Source organism: Phodopus roborovskii, unplaced genomic scaffold (assembly GCF_943737965.1).
Source record: "Phodopus roborovskii unplaced genomic scaffold, PHOROB, whole genome shotgun sequence".
Classification (NCBI taxonomy): domain Eukaryota; kingdom Metazoa; phylum Chordata; class Mammalia; order Rodentia; family Cricetidae; genus Phodopus; species Phodopus roborovskii.
Genome location: NW_026126576.1, coordinates 8,395,575 through 8,418,507, shown reverse-complemented (window position 1 = coordinate 8,418,507; position 22,933 = coordinate 8,395,575). Strand labels below are relative to the sequence as shown.

The following is a 22,933-nucleotide window of genomic DNA, read 5'->3' as shown; positions in this document are numbered from 1 at the left end:
TAATAGGGAAAACATTTTTTTTCAGCATTTATTTCTCAAGCATATAAATGTAAACAAGAATATCTATGTAAACAAGAATATCTCTGTTGTAGAGAAATTAAATTAAAAAAAACAAAAGTAACACAAGCCTTTGGAAATGATGGGCGTCAATTTCTTGCTCATGTGGTAAGTGGGATAAGATTTCTGAACTTGTCCATCATGTCCATGTTCTACTTTCCCATATTCAATGGGAATGCTACCATTTATGGAAAAGATTGGTGTATGAAAGTGAGTAATATCACAATGCTGTAACAGGGAAATTATTGTGGAATATTTCAGGGCATTTAACACACCTCATATCTCATAGGTCTTCAAAAGAGGGAGAACGAGTCAAGGTCATTAAAGATAGAGAAACTACTGACAGACTGAATTTAAAAATCTCTTTCATAATTATATTTGTTAATGCTATCACTAAATACTTAAGTGAAACAACATAATGTAAGAAAAAAACATTTAGTTCATGGATTACAGGGGTTTGCTTCATAGTTAATTGATTTTATATGCTTGGCTGTGACTCCATCGTTGTGAAAATATGGAGTAGAAGAGATATGCTCATTCCACGCTGGTCCTTGAAGCACAGAACACATCAGGTAAGAGCTAGGGATAATAAATCTCCAAGAACTTTCCCCTCTAACATACTTCATCCATCAGTGGTCATCCTCCTAAAGTTTCTACAACCTCTCAAAATAGTACATGCACCTAAGTAAAAGGTATTCAAAGCATGAACCTGGGGGAGAGAGTTTGTAGTCAATCCATACCAACTCCCAGCACACTTGTGTGGAAGACTAAGGAAGGAGCTACAAGCCCTGCTAAGAATAACTGCTCTCTAGAAACCAGAAAAGACAAGGAAATAAGTTTGCTTCAGATATTTATGGAAGTCCTTCATCTTCTACCTGGTGAAATCTCAGACTCCGGAACTAAAAAACATTGGAATCCATTTGTCTTGTTTTAATACAGTGTTGGAGTAAAGTTGTTACACCTAACATGAAAGTATTTACAACTGTGTATTTTTAGATCTATAATACTGCATATGGAAAGAGTGAAAGCAAAGGGTGATTGATATTCAAATGCAATACTGTGCAGAATTGCATAACCTCATCTTCAAGTGCTTCTTGCCTTTTAGAGTTGAGGAATGCTATAGAGTACAGGGACCTCTCGGTACAGAAAATTGTAAGCTTAAGCCTCAGGACTTCAAGAAAGGAAAAGAAGAAGGAAAGAAAGAAAGAAAGAAAGAAAGAAAGAAAGAAAGAAAGAAAGAAAGAAAGAGAGGGAGAGAGGGAGGGAGGGAGGGAAGAGATTAAAGACTTATTTTTATGAAGTAAATTAAGAATTCTAAGGATTTTGTCAGTTTCATTTAATAGTGAATATAAAAGATAAATGCTTGAACAAGTTTAACCTTTCACCTAAACTTTTCTGATTCTTACTTTTCTCTAAGCATGGCATGGTAGATGAACTTATTCCTAGTTAGTAAAACTGCTTTGAAAAGCTATATACATCACTTGATGAAGAAATCATATGCTATTAGATAACATCAATAATATTCTTGATATTTAGTCTAAATCTCATTCAAGTCTATTTGTAGGATCATGTTGGGTCAACAGAATAAACTTGATGTAAAAAATGAAGACACAGCTCCTTAAAGGTTATACAAAATTGATATAAACCAATATATATGTAATTTAGGGTATATGAGCAATTCAACTAACAAGCTCAAGTTACAGTGAAAGTTTTGTTGATTTCTCTCTCTCTCTCTCTCTCTCTCTCACCCACACACACACACACACACACACAGAGAGAGAGAGAGAGAGAGAGAGAGAGAGAGAGAGAGAGAGAGAAAGAAAGAGATACTCTTCCAGGCTCAATTCCCATCACTACCTTAATATGTTCAATTTAATTACAGATCAGTTTTGAAATGAGTCTGGAGTCAGTAGCTACAGGTAAATGCCTCTAACACTATCAACCACCACAGCATACACATATTTGGGATAATTTCAATACTAATCATATACATTTCTGATTTTGCCTGAATTTACAGTTGAACTATAAACAATCCCTCCCCCCAATACTTTGTTTCTTCTCAGTCAAAGAGAATGAACACCTGCAATCTTTGTAAACTTGAGGTCAATAAATAAATCTCCACTGCTCTAGAACCATGGATGACCATTGTATTTTTCATTTTTTATTGCTGTAACAAATATTTAATTGGGCTTATATTTTCAGAAGGTTAGAGTCCATAGTGGCAGGGCAAATGCTTGGTGGTATGAACACCTTAGAGCTCAAACTTTGATCCACAAACAGGAGGTAGAGATAACACACAGGGAATAGCATGAATCTTCTGAAATTTCAAAGCTTCAATCAAGGTCATACTATTAGTTTTTTCCATATACTTCCAATTGGGGAACAGATACTCAATGGGGGCCTCTCCCATTTAAACTATCATAATCATAATACAGGTATAGAACAACAACAACAAAAAGTCATTGACTCAGTGAACTCGGTGTAAAACAGGAAGAGGAACAAGACTACACAATTACCTACTATTTTGTCAACCATTATTTCTATCCTTTCTAATTCAAGTTAGAAAAAATGGAGTAAAACAACACGGGGAATTTCTATTACTTACTACAATGGACACTTTGAAACTGTACTTAAATTTGGAAAATATATGGTAACTAAAGGGGACATAAACGTCCAAAATCATTGTCTTCATGTTTTATCTTTAGAAGTCAGTCACCTGCTTACCTCTGTTCAAAACTAATGATAATCACTGAAAGCTGAAAGCAAAAAGGGAAGGAAGCATAACTTAGGAATCTTCTTGTCCCATATGCACCCTAAGTTCTAAGAAGTCTCTGGTCATTGTCCTCACCCTGCAAACTGTTCTTCTAGGGGAAATGAGTTTGGCTCCCAGCATCTACCTGTGAAGCTTATCTTCTGAAATCTGCAGGTACACACACACACACACACATACACACACACACACACACACACACACACACACACACACACTGAGGTACACACTCATGAACATAAATTTAAAATAAAATAAATATGTTTCAAGATACAAAACAATGTTGACCCAGTAAAGAGATTTATTCAGAATGATTGTCTGTAGAAGAAAAAAAAAAAATATGGGGATCAGGCAGTCCAAGTCCAAAGTTAGGCTATAAATTTCAGGGATTGTTGGGGAAAAAACTAGGGCAAGGAGCAAAAAGTTTGTACATGTAAGATTTGGACTGGGTCCTGGCTCATCAATAGCTACAGTAAAGTGTCTCTCATCCTCTTATCTTAATGTAATAATTATCTTTGAGGTCTTTTCACTACTATTCATATACATTTCTAGTAACCTGTGATTTTACCTGAGCTAGTAATTTAGTCATGTACACACCTCCCTCAAGGAACAGTACAGTGCAATCGGCATATTATTCATTAAATACAGACAATTATATGTTATGTTTGAGGTTGCATACTTGACCAGGAACAATTTTTTTATGGGTAAAATTTTGAGAAGTAAAGACTAACCATTGCTAAAGTGGTAACTAGATTATTGTTTGACAATGTTTTTAATTATAAAAACTCAGAATTTACTAATATTTGATCTAAGCCTCTAGTTTAATTATCTTTTTGACCTTGATTGAATTTTATGAGAATATACATTTTTTTGCTTTTTTATCTTTATTGCAGGTGAGATGATTGAAGGTCTGATGACTAAGTAACCAACTGGGCTTCAAAAACAAAAGGTAAGTATTATAGCACATTTTGTAGAAAGAGATACATATCCTGGTCTTAAGAGCTACTCTCTTCTATCATACACATTATCAAACCTCTTCGTTTTACAATGCTAAAAATAGTCAAGTGGCTTATTTAAGTTATTGCTATATAGTGTCAAAAATTAAGACACAAATCAAGTTGCCAAGCAGACTCAACAGTAAAACCATGTGGTGGTTAGGATGAAGTGGTCATGGAGCACAGGAAAGGTTGCTATTTACAGATTAGTGCCATGACCTGGATTATGATATGTACTTACGGGACTTTTTGGTGGTGACATTGACTGGGGGACTTGATGGTCCTGTCCCTGCAGTGTTGTAAGCTCTCACAGAGGCAAAGTAAATCGTATTAGCTCTTAGACCTGTAATATTCTTGGTTGTGACATTTCCACTGACTCTACTTTTACCAATCATAGACTCTTTAGAGTTGTCTGTCCAGTATAAGACCTGAGTGATAAAACCAAATGATGAAAAAGTTATTGTTTTCTGAAAAATATCAACTATTGGAGTATAGTAAGATGATACAAGTACAAATGAAAAAAACATGTGCTTAATTTAAATGGATACACATCACCAGCCAAATAGATGTCTAGTATTTATAAAGAATAATCCAGAAATATTTACCATGAAAGAAGAAAACCTCAGCACTTTTAGGTTACCAAAATAATTAATGAACTATCTAAAGGTTATCAACTTTAACAAATGGCATATAATTCAGAATAAAACAAATTCCATGCCATCAATCAAATTTTCAGTTCAGATTTTCTTTCATATTACCATTTCTTTCAAAGTTCTTGGAGTCACAGGATAATTAATAACCCAACTCACTCTGATCACTTGCTATACAATAACATTGTTTCAGAATACCAAAATAAGACACAAGAATATAAAGTCCATTAACAGCCCTTAAGCCCCCAAGTTGGTATCTATAAGTATAAAGAATGCATAGGATTAATTCCAAAGGTGGTGAAGTAGAAACAGCTGATCTTAGAATTTGTAGAGAAGCAATGTGAGTCAAATAGGATCATAGAGATTGACTAAATATCATGGTTTGAGGGTAAGTAGTTTGATACTCTAGGCATATCATTTTAAAAACACCTTCCATGTGAATATACACTTTTGTTTCTTTCAGAGGGATTATGGGGAAAATGAAGAAAAGGTACAAGGAAATAATACAGAAAGTTATTGTTCTATAAAACCCAAAATATCCATGACCTGACTCATTGGAAAATAAGTGGTTAAGGATGCTCCTTTTACATACCATCAATCCTTGAACATTATAAAACAAAGTCTTACAAATGTGATTTACTTCATTCTGTACAGATTAAATAGAACAAAAGGAGGAAATTCTTTGTTGTTCTTCCTTTTGTCACTTTGGTCCCTTGAACTTAATGATGAAATCTTTTCAAATCATGTTCTAACTGAATTTCTCAGTAAAATTCTGTGGCTTAATATCTATAAAGGTTTAACTTTTCCCTTCTCCAAAAATACAATGTCTATAGTTTGGATAAATAATTTAGGTGCATGATTATTTGAAAAAGTTATTGTGTGAAAAACACTTCATATTCATATGAGCTCTGTCCTCTTCACAGATTTATGTCCATCACATTTGATGTATACCTGCAATGTTGTAGGATACTCATCTTACTTAATTGCAACCATAAACCTATTAAAATGGATATTTTATAATGGTGAATTTGTTTGTTTAAGACCACCTGGAAACATTTCCATCTCCTCATGTCTGTCTCAAGTTAAAATATTGCATTTTGGATATTCAATGCTGCTCTAAAGGCCCTTGTATTACACCAGTGGTTTGTCACCAGCCAAGGAAATTATGGAGTTGTGGTGCATTCTAAAGAGAGGTTGATCATTGAGGTCACACCTTTGAAAGAGGTAATGTGAAACTGGACCTGTTCTGTATCTTTATTTTCTAGCTGCCATGGCAAGCATGTTCCCCTTCCAGGTGTCCTCATAGCTAACATGTCTTCAGTGTGACCCCAAAGTCAAAAATCCAATTATATATTTAAGGTCTGTAACCTTGAGCCATAATGAATTATTGGTTCTTTTCTTTATATAAAAAAATTTGTGTATGCATGCAACTGTTTGGATGTACATGTATGTGTGTGAGGCAATGTGCATTTTTGCATGTAGAGACCAGAAAAGAGCATAGATCCATCTCTCTAGCATCCCCTTGCCCCATTTTCCACATTTTTCTTTTAAAATAGATTCTCTTAGCTGTTGGGTTACATTGGTGTGGAGCTGAGTAACAACAGATGTACTTTTTCATGATGTGAAATAGGGCTGCCAAACAAACTCCTGTGCAAACGCTATTGTGTAGTGAGCTGCTGCATATATTTGCATAGTGAGGTCTATGTTAATTACCTCATAGCCCAGCACTCTTCCAGTATTTCTATTCCAAGCAATTGCATTCCAGGAAACCTCCATTTCAGAAGCAGAAAAACTTTGGACAGAAGTTCCTCTTGGGGCCAGCTGGGGTTCTATCATCAAGGAAGAGACATCACCACCTTTAATAGAGAGCTTCAAAGAACACAAAACTAGAGAGAAAAAAGCGAATTGTACAGTTATAAGTTATAGCATCCAAGCACTAAAGGCAGCTTACCATCTTCCCCAGAGTAGACAATGGACACAGTACTCAGGGATCCTTCTCCTTCATTGTTGTACACTCCTACTTTGACTTCAAAAGGAGACAGTGGCATGATGCTTTCATTTCTGTAAATAAATCTTGATGATTCCACAAGTGCTACCCTTTCCTTCATCCAGGTGGTTGAGCCCACTGGCCGGAACATGACGATGTAACCAAATCCCTCGCCATTCTGTAGTTCTTCTGGAATGGACTTGGGCAGAATGTAATCAACCACTGAGTCATCCTATACAAATCTTTTGAACTATTATTATATTTACTGATTATTTGATATTTCTTCTATAGAAGCAGTTATGGATAATTATAATATTTAATGATGAATTAAAGATACTTTTATTTAAAGTACCATTTAGGAAAATGATTCTAATGCATGATACCTATATAGATAGCTTTAGTTTTCAAAAAGAAATATAAATCAGGTAGTATATATGTATATTTTTCTTTTCCATAATTCATAAATGCAATGATAAAGTATATTAGAAGGTTGAGAGCTTTAATGATACACGCTACAACATAATCTTAAATGAATTTTTAACTTCTGCACCAAATTAACTTATTAGCTATTAATCTCTTGCTAAATATGTATAGTTTCCAATATTTTAAGAAGTTCTAAGATGAGTGTGACATACTCACTTTTTAGTACCATTCACCTTAAGAAATAAAGTATTTTCTTTAAAAGCATAAAAAAGCTCTCATTATTTTAAAGCCTGTGTTTCACAAATAGCATCAGAGTGCATTTTTCCTTACATAAAGAATATATACACATTGTGAATTTCCAAAACTCAAATTCCACACAGCACAGTTAACGTCTTCCTCCTGAACAAAAGTATGCACGTGTTCTTTCAGAATTTTTATGTAAAAAATATAATTATATGAACTCAGAAAGAAAAAATATTATGATTCAAATTAGACAAATATCCAACCTGATCATAGCTTCATATTATTTATGAATCATGGAATTTGCTGCTTTTATGTAGTAAAAGTTACTTCTGTTACATTAATTTGTTATTTATTTTTTGTAATGTGAAACTGATGTAACTCACTACCAGTGGTTTTTATAGTCACACATCTACTTACCAAATCCCTTTAGCTTGCTGCTTGCACAAAATCCTCCAGTTACACAATCCACAGCCAAAGGCACCGTGTGCCATATACCCTAATATTGTGATGAATTCTGCTATCAATACCTTAAGCTTTCTAGCAACTAATAAACCCAATTGATTCTACATACAGAGTTTCAATATGAAGCATGGGGTCTGGAGGGCAATGAAATAAAATCAGCATAGCCAGTAAGTAGAAGATATGAGAAAGGGAGAACATTGGGGAAATAGAGATTAAGATTTTTTCATTTTGTTTTGTTTTGTTATTGTTTTTAGCTCTTGGGAAAGAGAGTTTGCTCAGCAGGTAAAGGTACTTGTAGCCCATTTTGCTGACCTGAGATCTATGTCTGGATTCATAAGATGGTAGGAAAAAACAAACACCTGAAAGTTATCTTCTGACCTCCCTATACACATGTGCATGCACAGGAACACACACACACACCCACATGCAGGAATAAAAAATAAATGAATGTAATAAATATCTTTAAAAGCTCTAAAATATGTAAGGAGAAAATAGAATTTTGATAATAGCCAGGCACAAAACGCCAAGCAAGGGAAATGGAAACAGCTTCATTCATCAACAAGAAACCAGGAGAACTGGGCCTTGACTACAAGAATACCTGACCGTAGGATTAGAATGCCTGTGGTATACAGTGATGGACCATGTTCCACTTACTCCATTGACTGTCTACTTAGATGCACTCTTTCAAGACCTTTTTACTTTCTATGTAGCTTTAAAATATGTGCCCATTAACTGAGTTGACCCAAACTAGTCTCTATTTATGACATATGAGACAGTCTCACAAACACAGAGTAAAACCACATATGAGACAGTCTCACAAACACAGATGACATGTGACAAGAGTTAAGACATTTTCTTTTGTGTGTTGGGAGACCAGAATTAACTACTTAACGAGGAAAGTTTTACAAGATGTTTATTAGAATTCAGCAACTTGCAGTACATTTATTTTGAAGCTTCTTTATTCTCAAATGTGATTGCAATGTTTGGTTCAGTAAGCAGAGAACTACAATCGATTCTTATTAAAGCAAATCACTTTTTATCATGCTGTTCATCTGAGAAAGGATTGAGTTCAATAGATGAGTTTTACATGATTAAAATGTGACTCATCTATTTTCTCCCATTCATTTATCTCATATGGTCTGAGAACCATATGTTTAAGAAGAGATCTACATAGCAGATAATGATAGCATGAAGGAAATTTCTCCATGCTCCTGAGAAAATGCAAAAAATAAATTGATTATGGATTAATAATATTCAACCATATTTAATATGAATCAAATCTAATAACAAATATAGGCCAAGTCACAACTGTCTTGCAGGCTGGTTTTGAAAATAAGAATTTGGATGACTAAATACTGTATGATTCACACAAAAGAGTAGATAGAGTAAATATAGAAATGATCTGGAACTCTCCTCCTTGAGAACTGGTTCTCATAGTATAACAGTGCATGGAACAAGCTATGCTGCCAAACTCTTTTTGTAAGCCACACAAAGGTTTAACTAAACAAGAGAACTACAGACCAATATCACTCATGAGATTTGATGCAATAACACTCAATGAAATACTGGCATATTGAATCCAAGAACACTTCAGAAAGATCACCTACAATGATCAAGTAGGGTTCATCCTAGAGATGAGGGGATGGATCAACATATGAATATCTATCAATGTAATCTATATAAACAAACTGAAAAAGAAAAACTACATGATAATCTCACTAGTTGCTTAAAAAAGCCTTTGACAAACCTAACACCCCTTCGTGATAACGGTATTGGAGAGATCAGGGATAACAAGAACATACCTAAACATAATAAAAGCAATGTGCAGTAAACCAACAACCAATATCAAACTAGATGGAATGAAACTCAATGTGATTCCTCTAAAATCAGGAACAAGACAAGAAAGTCCACTGTCTCATTATCTCTTCAACATTGTACTGGAAGTTCTAGCTAGAGCAATAGGACAAGAAAAGGAGATCAACAGGATACAAATTGGAAAGGAAACAGTCAAAATTTCAGTTTTGCAGATGATATGATAGATTACATTAGTAACCAGAAAAACTCTACCAGGGAACTTCTACAGTTGGTAAACCCCTTCAGCAAAGTGGCAGGATACAAGATTCACTCAAAAAAAAAAAAAAAAATTAGTAGCCCTACTATTTACAGACCATAAATGGGTTAAGAAAGAAATCAGAGGAACAACACCCTTTACAATAGGTACAAACACCATATAAAATGTCTTAGGGTAATGCTAACCAAACAAGTGGAAAACCTATTCGACAAGAATTTTTAGTCTATTTTTGTTTTGTTTTGTTTTGTTTTTTGAGACGTGGTTTCTCTGTAGGTTTGGAGACTGTCCTAGAACTCTCTTTGAAGACCAGGTTGGCCTTAAACTCACAGAGGTCCATGTGACTTTGCCTCCTGAGTGCTAGGAGTACAGTAATGTGCCACCACTGCTAGAACTTTGAGGCTTTAATGAAAGAAATTAAAGAAGATACCAGAAAATGGAAAGATCCCACATGTTATTGGATACGTAGGATCAACATTGTAAAAATGGTAATCTTGCCAAAAGCAGTCTACAGATTCAGTGCAATCCCCATCAAAATCCCAGCATAATTCTTCACAACCTTGATAGAATAATAACTATTTTTAGAAAACAAAAGACCCAGGATAGCCAAACTAACCCTGTACAATAAAGGAACTTCCAGAAGCATCACCATCCCTGACTTCAATCTTTATTATAGAGCTATAGTCCTGAAACAGCTTGGTATTGGCACAAAAATAGACAAGTAAACCAAAAGAATCAGATAGAAAACCCTGATATCAATGCATACACCTATGTACACTGATTTTTGACAAATCAGCTAAAATTACACAGTGGAAAAAAGAAAGCATTTTCAAGAAATGGTGCTGGCATAACTGAATGATGATGTGTAGAAGACTGTATATAGATCATTATCTATTGCCATGCAAAAAACTTAAGTCCAAATGGATCAAAGACCTCAAAATAAATCCAGCCACACTGAACTGAACCTTTTAGAAGAGAAAGTATGAGGTAACCTTGAATGAATTGGTACAGGAGACAGCTTCCTGAACATAACACCAGTTGCACAGACACTGTGATCAACAAGTAATAAATGGGACCTCCTGAAACTGAGAAGCTTCTATAAGACAAAGGACAGAGTCAGCAAGACAAAATGGCAGCCCACAGACTGGGAAAAGGTCTTCAGCAACCCCAATCTGATAGAGGGCTAATTTCCAAAATAAACAAAACTCAAGAAGCTAGTCACCAAAATATCAAACAATCCAATTAGAAAATGGGGTACAAAACTGAATAGAGAATTCTCAATAGAGGAATCAAAAAGGGCTGAAAGACACTTAAGAAAGTGGTCAACATTCTTAGCTATCAGGGAAATGCAAGTCAAAACAACTCTGAAATACAATCTTTACATGCTGAATGGCTAAAATCTAAAACACCAATGACAGTTTACTGTAGAGGATGTGGAGAAAGAGGAACACTGCTCCACTGCTGGTGGTAGTGCAAACTTGCACAGCCACTTTGGAAATTAGTGAGGCATTTTCTCAGGAAATTGAGAATCAGTTCACCTCCAGATCCAGTAATTGCACTCTTAAGCATATATACAAAGGATGCACATTTATACAACAAGGACATCTGTTCCACTATGTTCAAAGCAGCATTATTTGTAACAGCCAGCAACTGGAAGCAACCTAGATGCCCCTCAACGGACCAAGAAAATGTGGTACATTTACACAATGCAGTATTACTCAGCAGGAAAAAAATGGCATCTTGAACATCGCAGACAAATGGATGGAACTAAAGAAACCAGTGAGGTACTCTATTCACAAAAAGATAAACATAGTATGTACTCACTCACATATGGATATTAGACATACAGCAAAGGATAACCAGCCTAAAATCCACTCCTCCAGAGAAGTGAGGAAATAAGGAGGACCCTAAGAGAGACACACATGGTTGCCAGGAGAAGGAGCAAATTGGGAGCACGAGTGGAGGGGAGAGGGAGGTAAGAGAAAGAGAAGGGGAGAAGGGGGAGGAAGACATGAGGGATAGGGAAGATTGAGTCCAGTGAAGAATAGAGGAAACAAAGAAAAGAGATACCTTAACAGAGGGAGCCAGGATAGGTTTCAAGAGAAATCTGGCACTAGGGAAATGTCCAGGAATATACTAGGATGACACCAACTAAGAATCTAAGCAGTAGGGTTGAGGCTATCTTAAATGCCTTTCCCCTATAATGAGATTGATGGCTACCTTATATGCCATCCTAGAGCCTTCATCCAGTAGCTGATGGAAACAGAATCAGAGACCCACAACTAAGCAGTGAGCTAAATTCCTGGAATCCTGTTGTAGACAGGGAAGACTGATGAACAAAGGGATCAAGGCCATGATGGAGAAACCCACGGAAACAACTGACCTGAAAAAGTTGGAAATCATGGACAGCATATGATAGAACATGGTTGTCAGTTAGGAGGAGGCCTGGGCAGTCTAAGGGACCTCTGGTCATTTATCCTTAGTGTTCAAGTGGACATTGGGAGCCCGTTCCCCATAGAGGATACTCTCTCAGCCTATACACATTGGGGAAGGCCTAGAACCTGCCCCAAATGATGTGACAGATTTTGATGACTCCCCCATGGAAGGCCTTACCCTTTCTATGGAACAGAAGAGGGATGATATGGGGGTTCATGGGAGCCATGGGAGAATGGGAGGGACAGAACAGGGGTTGATATATAAAATAAGATTGTTTCTAATTTATATTTTTAGAAAAAGGAAAAGAAAAGTAGATTTAAATTCAGGAAAAAGTCACACATTTAAATTCTGTGGATATGGAATCTTTGGGATTATAATGATAGAGTGAAACTTTATAAAGGAAACAAAATTATCCACAATGTTCAATATTTTCACTATGTATAAGAAGTGTGCCAAGTTCAGTCATAGGCCTTTATTCCATAATGTTGTTTCCTATATTCCTTTTTATAGTCATATTGGATATGGTATATTTCTTCATACTTCAACTATTAGAGACCATAAAATAAAAACTCATTCAGTTTGTATTTGTTTATATCTGATTTACTTCTGATATCAATATGATATCAAATGTTGCAATGTAGCAATTTTAAATTCATGAAAATGCAAAATAGGCCACCATTACTACCAAAACATATATAGAATAAATAAAACAATGATATAAGAACCAGAGTATTTCTGATCTTGGAAATAAACAAGGTAGGAAATCAACAAAACTCATGTCTACTGGAAGAAAGATTCTTATACAGTCTCTGATGAATATTTAAATCGCCATCAAAACCAAAAGTAATTTTGTAGCTACTCTCACTTGAAACTTCAAATTCAAATGACCAAGAATCATGTTTGGCTGGCTGCTTAATGCCTCACAGGAAAACCCTGTTCACCATGAGTTAGGACAACATAAAAGAGTATGGGGTAAAAGTCCTGTGCTCAAGTGCCCAGATAAAACCACATTTTCTTTCAATTTTCTTAGATGACAGCTCTGTACCCTACAGTCTAACCATATTGGGGGGCATGAGTCTCTCTCGGTGGTCCACAAAACCCCACAGTTCTCCACAAATGTGGTTTCCCTGTCTCTTAGGCCTGGAAGCTCCTGTGCTTAGTTCATAGCTCCTACCAAATGGTAGTTATGGAGAGAACCCCACCAGCTAAGGCCTGTGCTCCCTAATACCCACAGGAAACAAGTTGTACTGAAGCAAGGACCAATTGCAGGGCAGCTGCAGTAGATGTCTCACTGTCATTTAGAATCTAGAGGAAAGCAGCATTCACTCCCTAGTCTCACCCCCATATAGGTAGGATTAATGGTTAACATTGTCTCACAACTGCCTCCCAGTCTCTTCTCTCACTCTCTCTATCTGGTGCAGAATTCGTCAACCATGCCATTAGTGACATTTGCATCACATAACTGTTGTAGAATTTTGTTTCATAGGCTATTTGGCAGCAATTTTGTCTTTACTTGGCTTTCCCTTACCTGGCCACATCTATTGTGTTGGTTATAACCAACTAAGCACTGTCTTTGTAAAATCACCTTCATGCTATAGAATTCCTGGCAAAGTAAGTGTGGAGCAACAAATGAAACAAATAGACTGGGTGAAACTAAATCACCCAGGCCCAACCTTCAATCAGCAGGCTGCATATGGCATGAATGAATGCATGAATGCATGAATGATGCTCCACACAAAATAGAAAATTTACTTAAAATGTTAGGAGGGATTTTTTAATTATACTCTTTTTTGACATCTCAATTGCAGCATTCCAGGATGACAATTTGCAAAGTGGTAACCCCATGTTGCAATGTCAAAAGGTTTGGCACACCTGTTTTCACATTTATGAAGCCAAAAGATAATACAATATGTAATCTGTAAAAGAAAAATGAATCTATATATTAATATGAAATAAAATGACCAGGAAAGCTATTTGATGCTTCTCAGATTTCATTTAGCTGCTGGGAAAGAACAGTTTATGCTATAAGGAGCACTGTTAGAACAATAATCAATTTTTGGCTGTGCTCTACTAAGTCTACAATATCCACAATAAAAGAATTAAACAGCTAGTCAATAAAATAGTACCTGATCCACGTAGTCATAATCACAATAGTACTGACCACTGCTCAGTATATTCTGATATTGCTTTTCTTATATGTGGAACAATTTGAACTGAGTTAGTCACATTCTTTTACTTTAATAGAAATAAGAATTACATAATACCATCCCTAAATAATTTACTGTTAGGGTGATGTACATCTTTGCATTGAATTTTTATATATCCTCCGCAGCAGTCAAATAAAGCCGTGTTGTTTTTTAGTATTCTCCCTGGCTAACTAAATGTTTCTCCTTCAAAAATAACTTAGTGGGACAGAGAATTACCTCCCAAGTAATGATGAGTTCTGACCTGCTTCCACCGCCTCCATTGATATTTACTGGTGCCACTATGGGGACTGTGAAAAACCAAGAGAAATGTGGATGGTTAGGATGAAAGAAATGACTTTATCAAGAGGAGTTCTGTTTGGGAGGGTTTCACCTTTCAAATCTCTCACCCTGGCAAACTGAGAGATTGCTGAATTTTTAATGAACATAAATGATGTTTACACATATCCAAATTTCTAAGAGAGAGGACACAGTTTTGTTTGATACATGGGCACCTTGGCTCCAAAATTAATTAAAAATCAAGTAACATCGTGTGTTTGACATTATTATGCATCATCTGCTAATTGGCAAAATGATGTTGCATTCAGATGGTAACGGTGACACTGCTGATTTAGTGCCTAATTATACAGTTGTGCTGTAAACAAGTTACTCAGGCAGTACATTAATTAATTATTTTTTGTCAATAAACAAGCTGGATGTTTTTTCTTTCTTAACCATCAGGATATTTTAACATTTAAAATGAAATCCTTGTACTCACATTACTCTGGAGAGAATGAGAATAATTTTTAACTTTTCACTTGTAAAAGCAGAATTTCCTCCTGTAAGGAAAGTCACTGAGGGGGTATGCCTTCACCTTACTCTTTGAATCTAAGCCCAAGACACTGATAATATTGTTATAATAAGAAGAAAAATATGTTATTCGACTCTATGCTATTCAGAGTCTATGAGAACTGCAGGGTAAACATGGTTCAAGGGAAATTGTAAGCAAAAGAACTACTAGTATGTATCTCAAAGGGAGTAGGTAGTCAGAATACAGATTTTATTATATACTTAAGTAGATTAAAATATTCCATCTGTTGACAAAATAGCAAAAGCACACTAAATTTTTAGTAGTGGGTAAAGTGCAGCACATGCTTTCCAAGAGATGAACTGTGTGTAAAGTTATTTACAGGGAACCATTTTTGTTCAAGATTTACAAGTCCGGATTAAGGTTTCAGACTGTGGTTGAGGATTTCAATCAAAGATGAAATTGTGTGTGTGTTTGTGTATGTGTGTGTATGTGTGTGTGTGTGTATGTGTGTGTGTCTGTGTGTGGGAGGATGCTCAACTAGCTCAACTATTCATGTCAGTTTTCTTTCAAAGTATTGTCAATGTTCATTCACTTTGTCAAAAAGCAGCATGATCAGGCTAATGTCTACAGAGTTACTTGATACACACACACACACACACACATACACATATCTTGACAGCTTCACATGTATAAAAGACTTCATAGTTAGCTTTGATAACAGTTTTACAAAAACTAAAGTGTGTTTTTTTTTCTAGTTTCCAATGTAATGAGAAGCAGAAAAAATATTTCCTTTTAAAGATGTGGTTTTTTTTTAAAACTTATGTGTTTATGTATTTGTGGAAATGTGCACCATGCATTTGCAGGTGGTCCTGGGAAATCAGATGAGGGTGCTAGACCTGGAAATACAGGTAGTTTTGAGCCATTAAGTCTGAGTGCTATGAACTTAATCCAAGTCAGGTCCTTCAGAAAAGCAAGAAGCAAAGAGCACTTAACTTTTTTTTTTTTCCAGACACAGTTTCTCTGTGCAACAGCCCTACCTGTCCTGAGCTTGATTTGTATGCCAGGCTCACCTGGAACTCACAGAGCTCCCCTGCCTCTGCTTTCTGAATGTTGTGACTAAATGCCTGTGCCGCCACCACCTGGCAAGCTCTTAAATTTTGAGCAAATATTGTGTATAAATGTTTGTTTTCATTTAATTGGACTGTTATATATAAAATTAAATAAAATTAAAAAAAATAACAAACAAAAAAAAAGATTCTTATCCCGAGTTAATAGACTCATAAAGTCTTAGCAGTGGCATCTTTAATGTTTAAGGGCACCCTGATGCCAGCTCTCCTCCATCTATGAGTCTGTGAAATCAGTTAGATATATATGAAAAAAAAAATTTGAGCCATATTTTCAAACTCTCCTTTCTTTATTCATTCTAACATGAACTAATATTAATACTATAACCACAATGAAAAACAGTTATTCTTTGATTGCCAGAAAGAGGGGGAGGGCAGGTACTTTAGTATGACACAGTGTACGTTTGTAGAAGGTATGAAAACTTCCAAGTTTTACTGTTCAGAATAGTGATAATGGTAAGCAGCAGTAGGCATACAAATGTTACTGCATTAACTTCACACTGGGATCTCTACCAAAGCAACAAGTCATCAAGTGGCAGAAAAAAAAAAAAAAAAAAAACCTAAAGTTAGTGTCCAAACTCAGGGGTTGCACCTGAATCTTTGGGTCTAAGGTGAATCTGAAGCTACTGCACTACCACTCCTCTGGGTGGATCGTAAAGTGTTACTTTAAAGGGGCCAGCACCCTGCTTTAGCAGCCATGACAGGCTAGAAAAGAGACAATATGTGATTATCTGACCTTGCCCTCCTGCCCTAGTCACTAGGAGATAAGATGCCCTCCTCGTTGCAAGGAACCAATCAAAAGTTATCTGGCTTGGCTGTACACGTGCACAAAGGTGGTGTGCAGAGCATCACAACCAGTTGATCAATCAACACAAGACAGGTCCTCCAAGACTGGAAGCTCACCAAACTCTTGCTTACCCCTAAACATTCCCCTTACACTGCCCTGTATGTTCCCTGGCCTCAGGATTTCTTGGGTCCTTCTCCTGCTATCCTTCATGATGAATGGATGAAGGGCCAGAGTTAATGCAGTTAGCTCATTAAACAACAATGAAAAGACTCTTTTGGGCACAACTTGAACAATTTTGGGTATAAAAATCACAGTTAGAGTTTGAAACAAAGAGGTTAGGTCCTGTTCCTTAGTCCATTCTCAATAAAATAAAGGAAGTTCCCATGTTCCTACAGACTTCAGCATGATTTAGTGTCAATATTTTCAAATTTATTTTGTTTTGCTAATCCATTCTAAAGCAAAAGTGTGGTGACTGGGATGGGATGTGCATTGCCTGACTGGTATGAGAAAGCCTCTGAATTCAGTTCCTAGCACTACAAAAACAACACAAAATTAAAAAATAAAATTACTTTCCTTTAAAAGGCAGCTATTGAAATAACTAAACTCATGTTTTGTTCATTAAACTAAGGTAGCAAGAACAAAGAGATTTTGCATTTCTTTGGCTGAAAGAGAATTGGAATTTTATTTGCTTTGCATGACAAAAGACTAGGGATGCTACCCTAGAAGTGAAGGCTGGGGTGAGACAAAGAAAGTCTGTTCTAAAGGATTTAAGAAGACCTGAGTGTGCCCAGCCTAGAAACATGGGGTGGGAGTGTCGAGAGGTTCCCTTGTGCTACCTCAATTAAATGATGGGACCGGTTTAGGAGACTTCCTATGGGAAGGAGAAGGGAGCAGATGGGAGAATGGGGGTGTGGAGGGAGTGGACAGAGTGGGAGGAAAAGAGGGAGTGGAAACTGGGTTTGGAATAGAAAAAATAAATTAACTTTTAAAAACAAGAACATGATTGGAGCAAAGTTTCACTTGGGTTCTGCTGTTCAGTGAACCAGCTGATACTCAGTGTTTGTATGCAAATGAGTATTGGCTGGGCCAAATGATGTTATATTAATTCTTTACCACCATCTAATGAACAAACTATAACACACCTTCCAATTACAGATTCCCTATTGGAGCTTGAGTAGATAATGTATTACATATTACTCCTGAAAAGCTATTTTTACAAATCTGTTTAAGTTCTCCAACTTAAATTCAATTGTGAGAAAGGCATGAATGGGATTCACCTGGTTTTGGTCCAATACATTTGTGATTACTAGAAACACTAATTCATCAATGCTAATGTTGTTTGTTCTTACAATCTTTAAAGCCCAAGGAACTCTTCTTTAAGAACTATGACAAAAAGGATCTTCCATGTACTCTGCAAACATTGGTTTCTTTCTTACCTGATGCTTTGGTTCTCAACAATTCTGATGGTTTGCTTGGCTCTCCAATCCCAATATTGTTCCCAGCAACAACACGAAATTCATATTCCACCCAAGGACTCAAACCAACTACTGTTGCATTATATGTCTGGCCATTGAGAATTTCAGGGACTAATGTAAACAAACAAAACAACAAGAACAAAAAATTAGAACTGAGCACCTAAGAAATGAATAGGCACTAGGCAAGAACAAAAAATTATACTTATTTTTTTGCATTTGTTTCCATATGAAGTTTCAAATTTTTTTTCCAGTATCTGTGAAGGATTATGTGTAAAGTTGATTGGAATCAGGTTGAATCTATTGATTGCTTCTTGTACACTGGTCATTTTCATGATGTTAATCCTACTTTTCAATAAGCCTGGGGACAATCTTTCCATCCTATGTAGATCTTCAATTTTTTTCTTCACAGTCTTATAGTTTTTATTATATAAAGGTTTCACTTGCTTAGTTAGAGTTATTATAAGAGGCTATTATGAAAGGTAATGCTTGCATCATTTCTTTCTAAGTCTGTCATTTGAATATAGAAAGGCTATTATTTTTTTGTGTGTTAATTTGGTATCTTGTTACTTTACTGGAAGCATTTCTCAGCTATAAGAATGTCCTTCTGGAGTCTTTAGGGATTGTTAGGAATAATATTATAATATCTGCAAATAAACATTCTGTGACTTCTTCCTTTCCTATTTGTCTCCCCCTGGTTCCCTTCAATTGTCGTATTACTGTGTAGAACATATATGGAAAGAAGAGAATGTTCTTACTCAGAATGCAGATTCTAGAGTAAGAACATGCTCTCCTTCTAGAATGACACTGGCTACTGCCTGGGTGCAAATTACATTTATTACATTGAGATATGTCCTATTCCTAGTCTTCATATCCCTACTCTCTCCACCACTTTTAACATAAAAGGATGTTGATTTTTTCAAATATTTTATCTGCATGTAATGAAATTATCATGTAGTTTCTGTCTTATAGACTGTTTATTGATTTACAAATCCCTTCTATCCCTGCATCACTTCAATGAAGCTAATGTGATCTTGGAACAAATCTTTTTAATTTGGTCTTAAATTTTGTGTCAAATGTTTTATTGAGAATTTGGTATCTTTTTTTATAAGGAATGTTAAATTATAATTTCTTTTTTGTTGTTTGTTTTTTGATTCTGTTGAGTCATTGTATAATTTTGGCATTAAGGCAACAGTGACTTAATAAAAAGATTTGGAAATATCTTTCAGATTTTATTTTTCAGAACAACTTGCGGAATCTTGGCATAGTTCTCTTTTGAAGGTCTCATAGCAATCTGCACTGAATCTATCTGGCCCTAGATGTTGTTGTTGTTGGGATATTTTTAATTACTGCTTCCTTTTAACTATGTGTTTGGGGTCTGTTTAAATGATTTATTTCATGATGATTTACCTTTGGTATGCCCTATATATCAAGAATCAAGATTAATTCCTTCCTTTTAGATTTTCCAGTAGAATACAGACTGTTATGATTCTCTTTATTTCCTCATTGTTGGAATGTTTTTTCATTTCTCAGTCTTTTTAATTTGTATCTTATTTAGTTTTCCTTTGGTTATTTTGATTAAAAACTGATTTTTTTTCAAAGGACCAACTCTTTATTTTATTGGGTTTTTTCTATTGCATATTTTATTATTTCTACTTCATTAATTTAAGACCTGAGTTTATTTTTTCCTATCTACTCTTATTTATTGTTTTTCTTTAGAGTTATCTAGTATATTATTAAGTTATTAATATAATATATTAATATCACTTACCTGTAGCAACAGCTTGCCAGCCCACAGAAAAGGGTGTACGTGTCTGAATAGTAAATATTTGAATTGGGCTGTTATTATCAGGACCAGGTCTCCAGCTCAGCTTGGAGGTAGTACTTGAGATGTGTTCCACTTTTACATCCTCTGGAGGACCAGGGGGACCTGGAAAGATATTGTTCAGGATGGCTGTGCTGGAAATGTTTAAACACATCAGTTGAGGACTAGAGTGGCTTAATTTACCTGCCATATATAGACAAAATTACTTAATAAATACAAGGTAGTCATTGTGGATTAAACACTATACCATCTATCTTATCAAGATGTGTTATCCAGATAAACCAATAACTTATAAATACCACCTCTAGAGATTATGGTATACTAGTAATGCATTTATTGGATAGCATATAACAACTGATTGTCTCTTAAATGTAGCACAAGTGAATATAACTAATAAGGACAAATGTAAATACCTATACATTTTATTCTGTTCTGACACTAATAACTTATTACAAATAGGAGGGCAGTCTAAATTTTAGGATTTGGCACTTTGTGCTTAGCACAGTCATCTATTGGCCATAACCACAGAATGCATTCTTGAAATTTACAAAACAGGAAGTTACTTCTGGTTTTCTGTCATCCCCTTGTCCTTATTTAATTTCTCAAACAGTTGCCATTTATGCATGGGCATTTCTGATCATGAATAAAATATGGAAGCTCTCTTTCATCATTTCTGCTCACCTCTCACAATGATATCAGCCACAGCAGACAAGCGTTCTAGTGTTGTTTGTACTGTGCAGAGATATTTTCCTGAATGGCCTAATTGAATATTCCTTATCATTAAATCCCCCACAGATTCCTGAAGACAGAAAGAGGGAACAGGATGAAAGCATAATCACACACAGCGGGTCCCATTTTCTTTACAGCTGGGTGGATATTAAACATAAGATAGTTTTGAAATTAGAAGATATAGTAAGGTTATTATAATTTTCTATAATTGATCCCTTTTATTATCCCTTTTACTTTAATTGCATCTAGAAAACAAGTATTTCTGTGAAACACATAAAATAAAGCATAACATGCAGCTTTTTGCACAGATAGTGATTACGTCTGTAAATGAAGACAAAGAGAATGATTATGAACTACGTGGATTCACGTACAACATGCCTTGCCTTATTAAGAACTTAACAATTTTAGAAACTTACTCCCCCAATTCTTTCAAAATGAGCCACTGCTTTTTTTAAGTCTATGACATCTCCATTAAAGTACCAAACAAATACCACTTCCATGGTGGGGTCATGAGACACTTGGCATGGTAAAACGATACTCTCACCGACTGTAACATCCATTTTAGATGGTGGTGTTGTAATGACAGTTCTCTCTGTTGAGAAAAGATTAGTTTTTACAAGCTTAGAAAATGTGAGCAAATGGTTATAAAACACATGTTTTTGAATGTTATTCTATTATCTTATGTAAAAAAAAAGCAAAAGAACACAAGAAGAAACACCATTATATTCAGCATGAAAATATTCTTCCTGTTTTTTTTAACAGTCTTGTACTTCCATTTTTGTTTAAAGTTATAGACAAATGAGTATTCTGTATCACCTTCTCCCCAAAATCATCAAGGAACAGAGCTGATGAGGGGGCAAAAAGATCATCAGAGACATAGCTTGGGAATCCGGAGCAGCAATGTTGTCTGGATATGACATGGCTGTTTCATTGATGACCTCATAGTATCTGTGGTTGTTGGCACTAGATCAAGCAAGTCAATACTGAAGCATAGATCATGAAGGTGTTTATGAAACCCATTGTTATGAAGGGACTACGGGTCATTGATCATTTTGGGGAAAGGGAGAGTAAGTTATGTTTGTTTGTTTATTTATTTAAATTTGGTTCCTGGTAGATTGAAAATAATCCAGTAAATTGTCCAATATCCAAGCGTACATAAGAAGCACAATGGTTATTTTTAAAAGGTGATGCCATATGAATTTTCAAAAGCGCTATAGTATGATTTGTCCTTTCCCATATTTCTTTTTTCTACTCTGCCTTCCCATTCTCCTCCCTATTTAATACTCTTATTCTGATTGGCTCATTATGTCTTTATAAAGCTATATGGTATTTTCCTTCTCTTAGAAGATCTACCTCCTCTTCCCAGCCCCTTACTAGCTTCCTAATTTCTGTTTATTCTAATTGAAACATATATATCTAAAGCATAATAGCAAGCATCTGCATATAAGGGAAACAGATAATATTGTTCTTTGGGTTCTAAGTTAACTCAGCCAGGAAGATTGCTTCTAGTTCCCTCCATTTGCCTGCAAAACTCATAGTTTTATTTTATTTTTTTTAATCAGTTGAAAAACATTCCATTGTGTATATTTAACACATTTTCATTATCCATTCCTCAGTTGATCAGCATGTAGCTATTTCTAATCTCTGGCTATTTTTTTTTAAAGCTTCCTGCATCACATTGGTCTTAATTTCTGCACTATCAGTGTTCTGAATAGTCATCCTTTCTGTGCCATATGCTTTTCTGTGCTAATGAAAACAAGCCTTTTTCTGACTTCCTCTTCTTTCAGATTATGGGTCTTAAGTTGAGCTTCTTCATACAAGGAAACCTATTAATACAGAAGCTTCCTAAAACATATTCACATATGCAAGGAATTTAAATGGATCTACAATATGTTCAGAAAGATAATGCTC

The 22,933-nt window shown here is 35.4% G+C and overlaps 1 protein-coding gene across 1 annotated transcript in view; it reads right to left on the bottom strand.

The window, feature by feature from the left end:
* The window catches only part of Cntn6 (contactin 6), a 197,064-nt gene that overhangs the window by 10,139 nt on the left and 163,992 nt on the right, over positions 1-22,933 (bottom strand). The window contains exons 10-17 of the mRNA XM_051203481.1: positions 21,439-21,614; positions 20,975-21,092; positions 20,240-20,398; positions 18,433-18,582; positions 14,515-14,585; positions 6,424-6,658; positions 6,186-6,301; positions 4,064-4,250 (exon numbers count right to left, since the gene is read on the bottom strand). Of these exons, the coding sequence (XP_051059438.1) occupies positions 4,064-4,250; positions 6,186-6,301; positions 6,424-6,658; positions 14,515-14,585; positions 18,433-18,582; positions 20,240-20,398; positions 20,975-21,092; positions 21,439-21,614 (1,212 nt within the window). The remainder of the gene's footprint in view (positions 1-4,063; positions 4,251-6,185; positions 6,302-6,423; positions 6,659-14,514; positions 14,586-18,432; positions 18,583-20,239; positions 20,399-20,974; positions 21,093-21,438; positions 21,615-22,933) is intronic.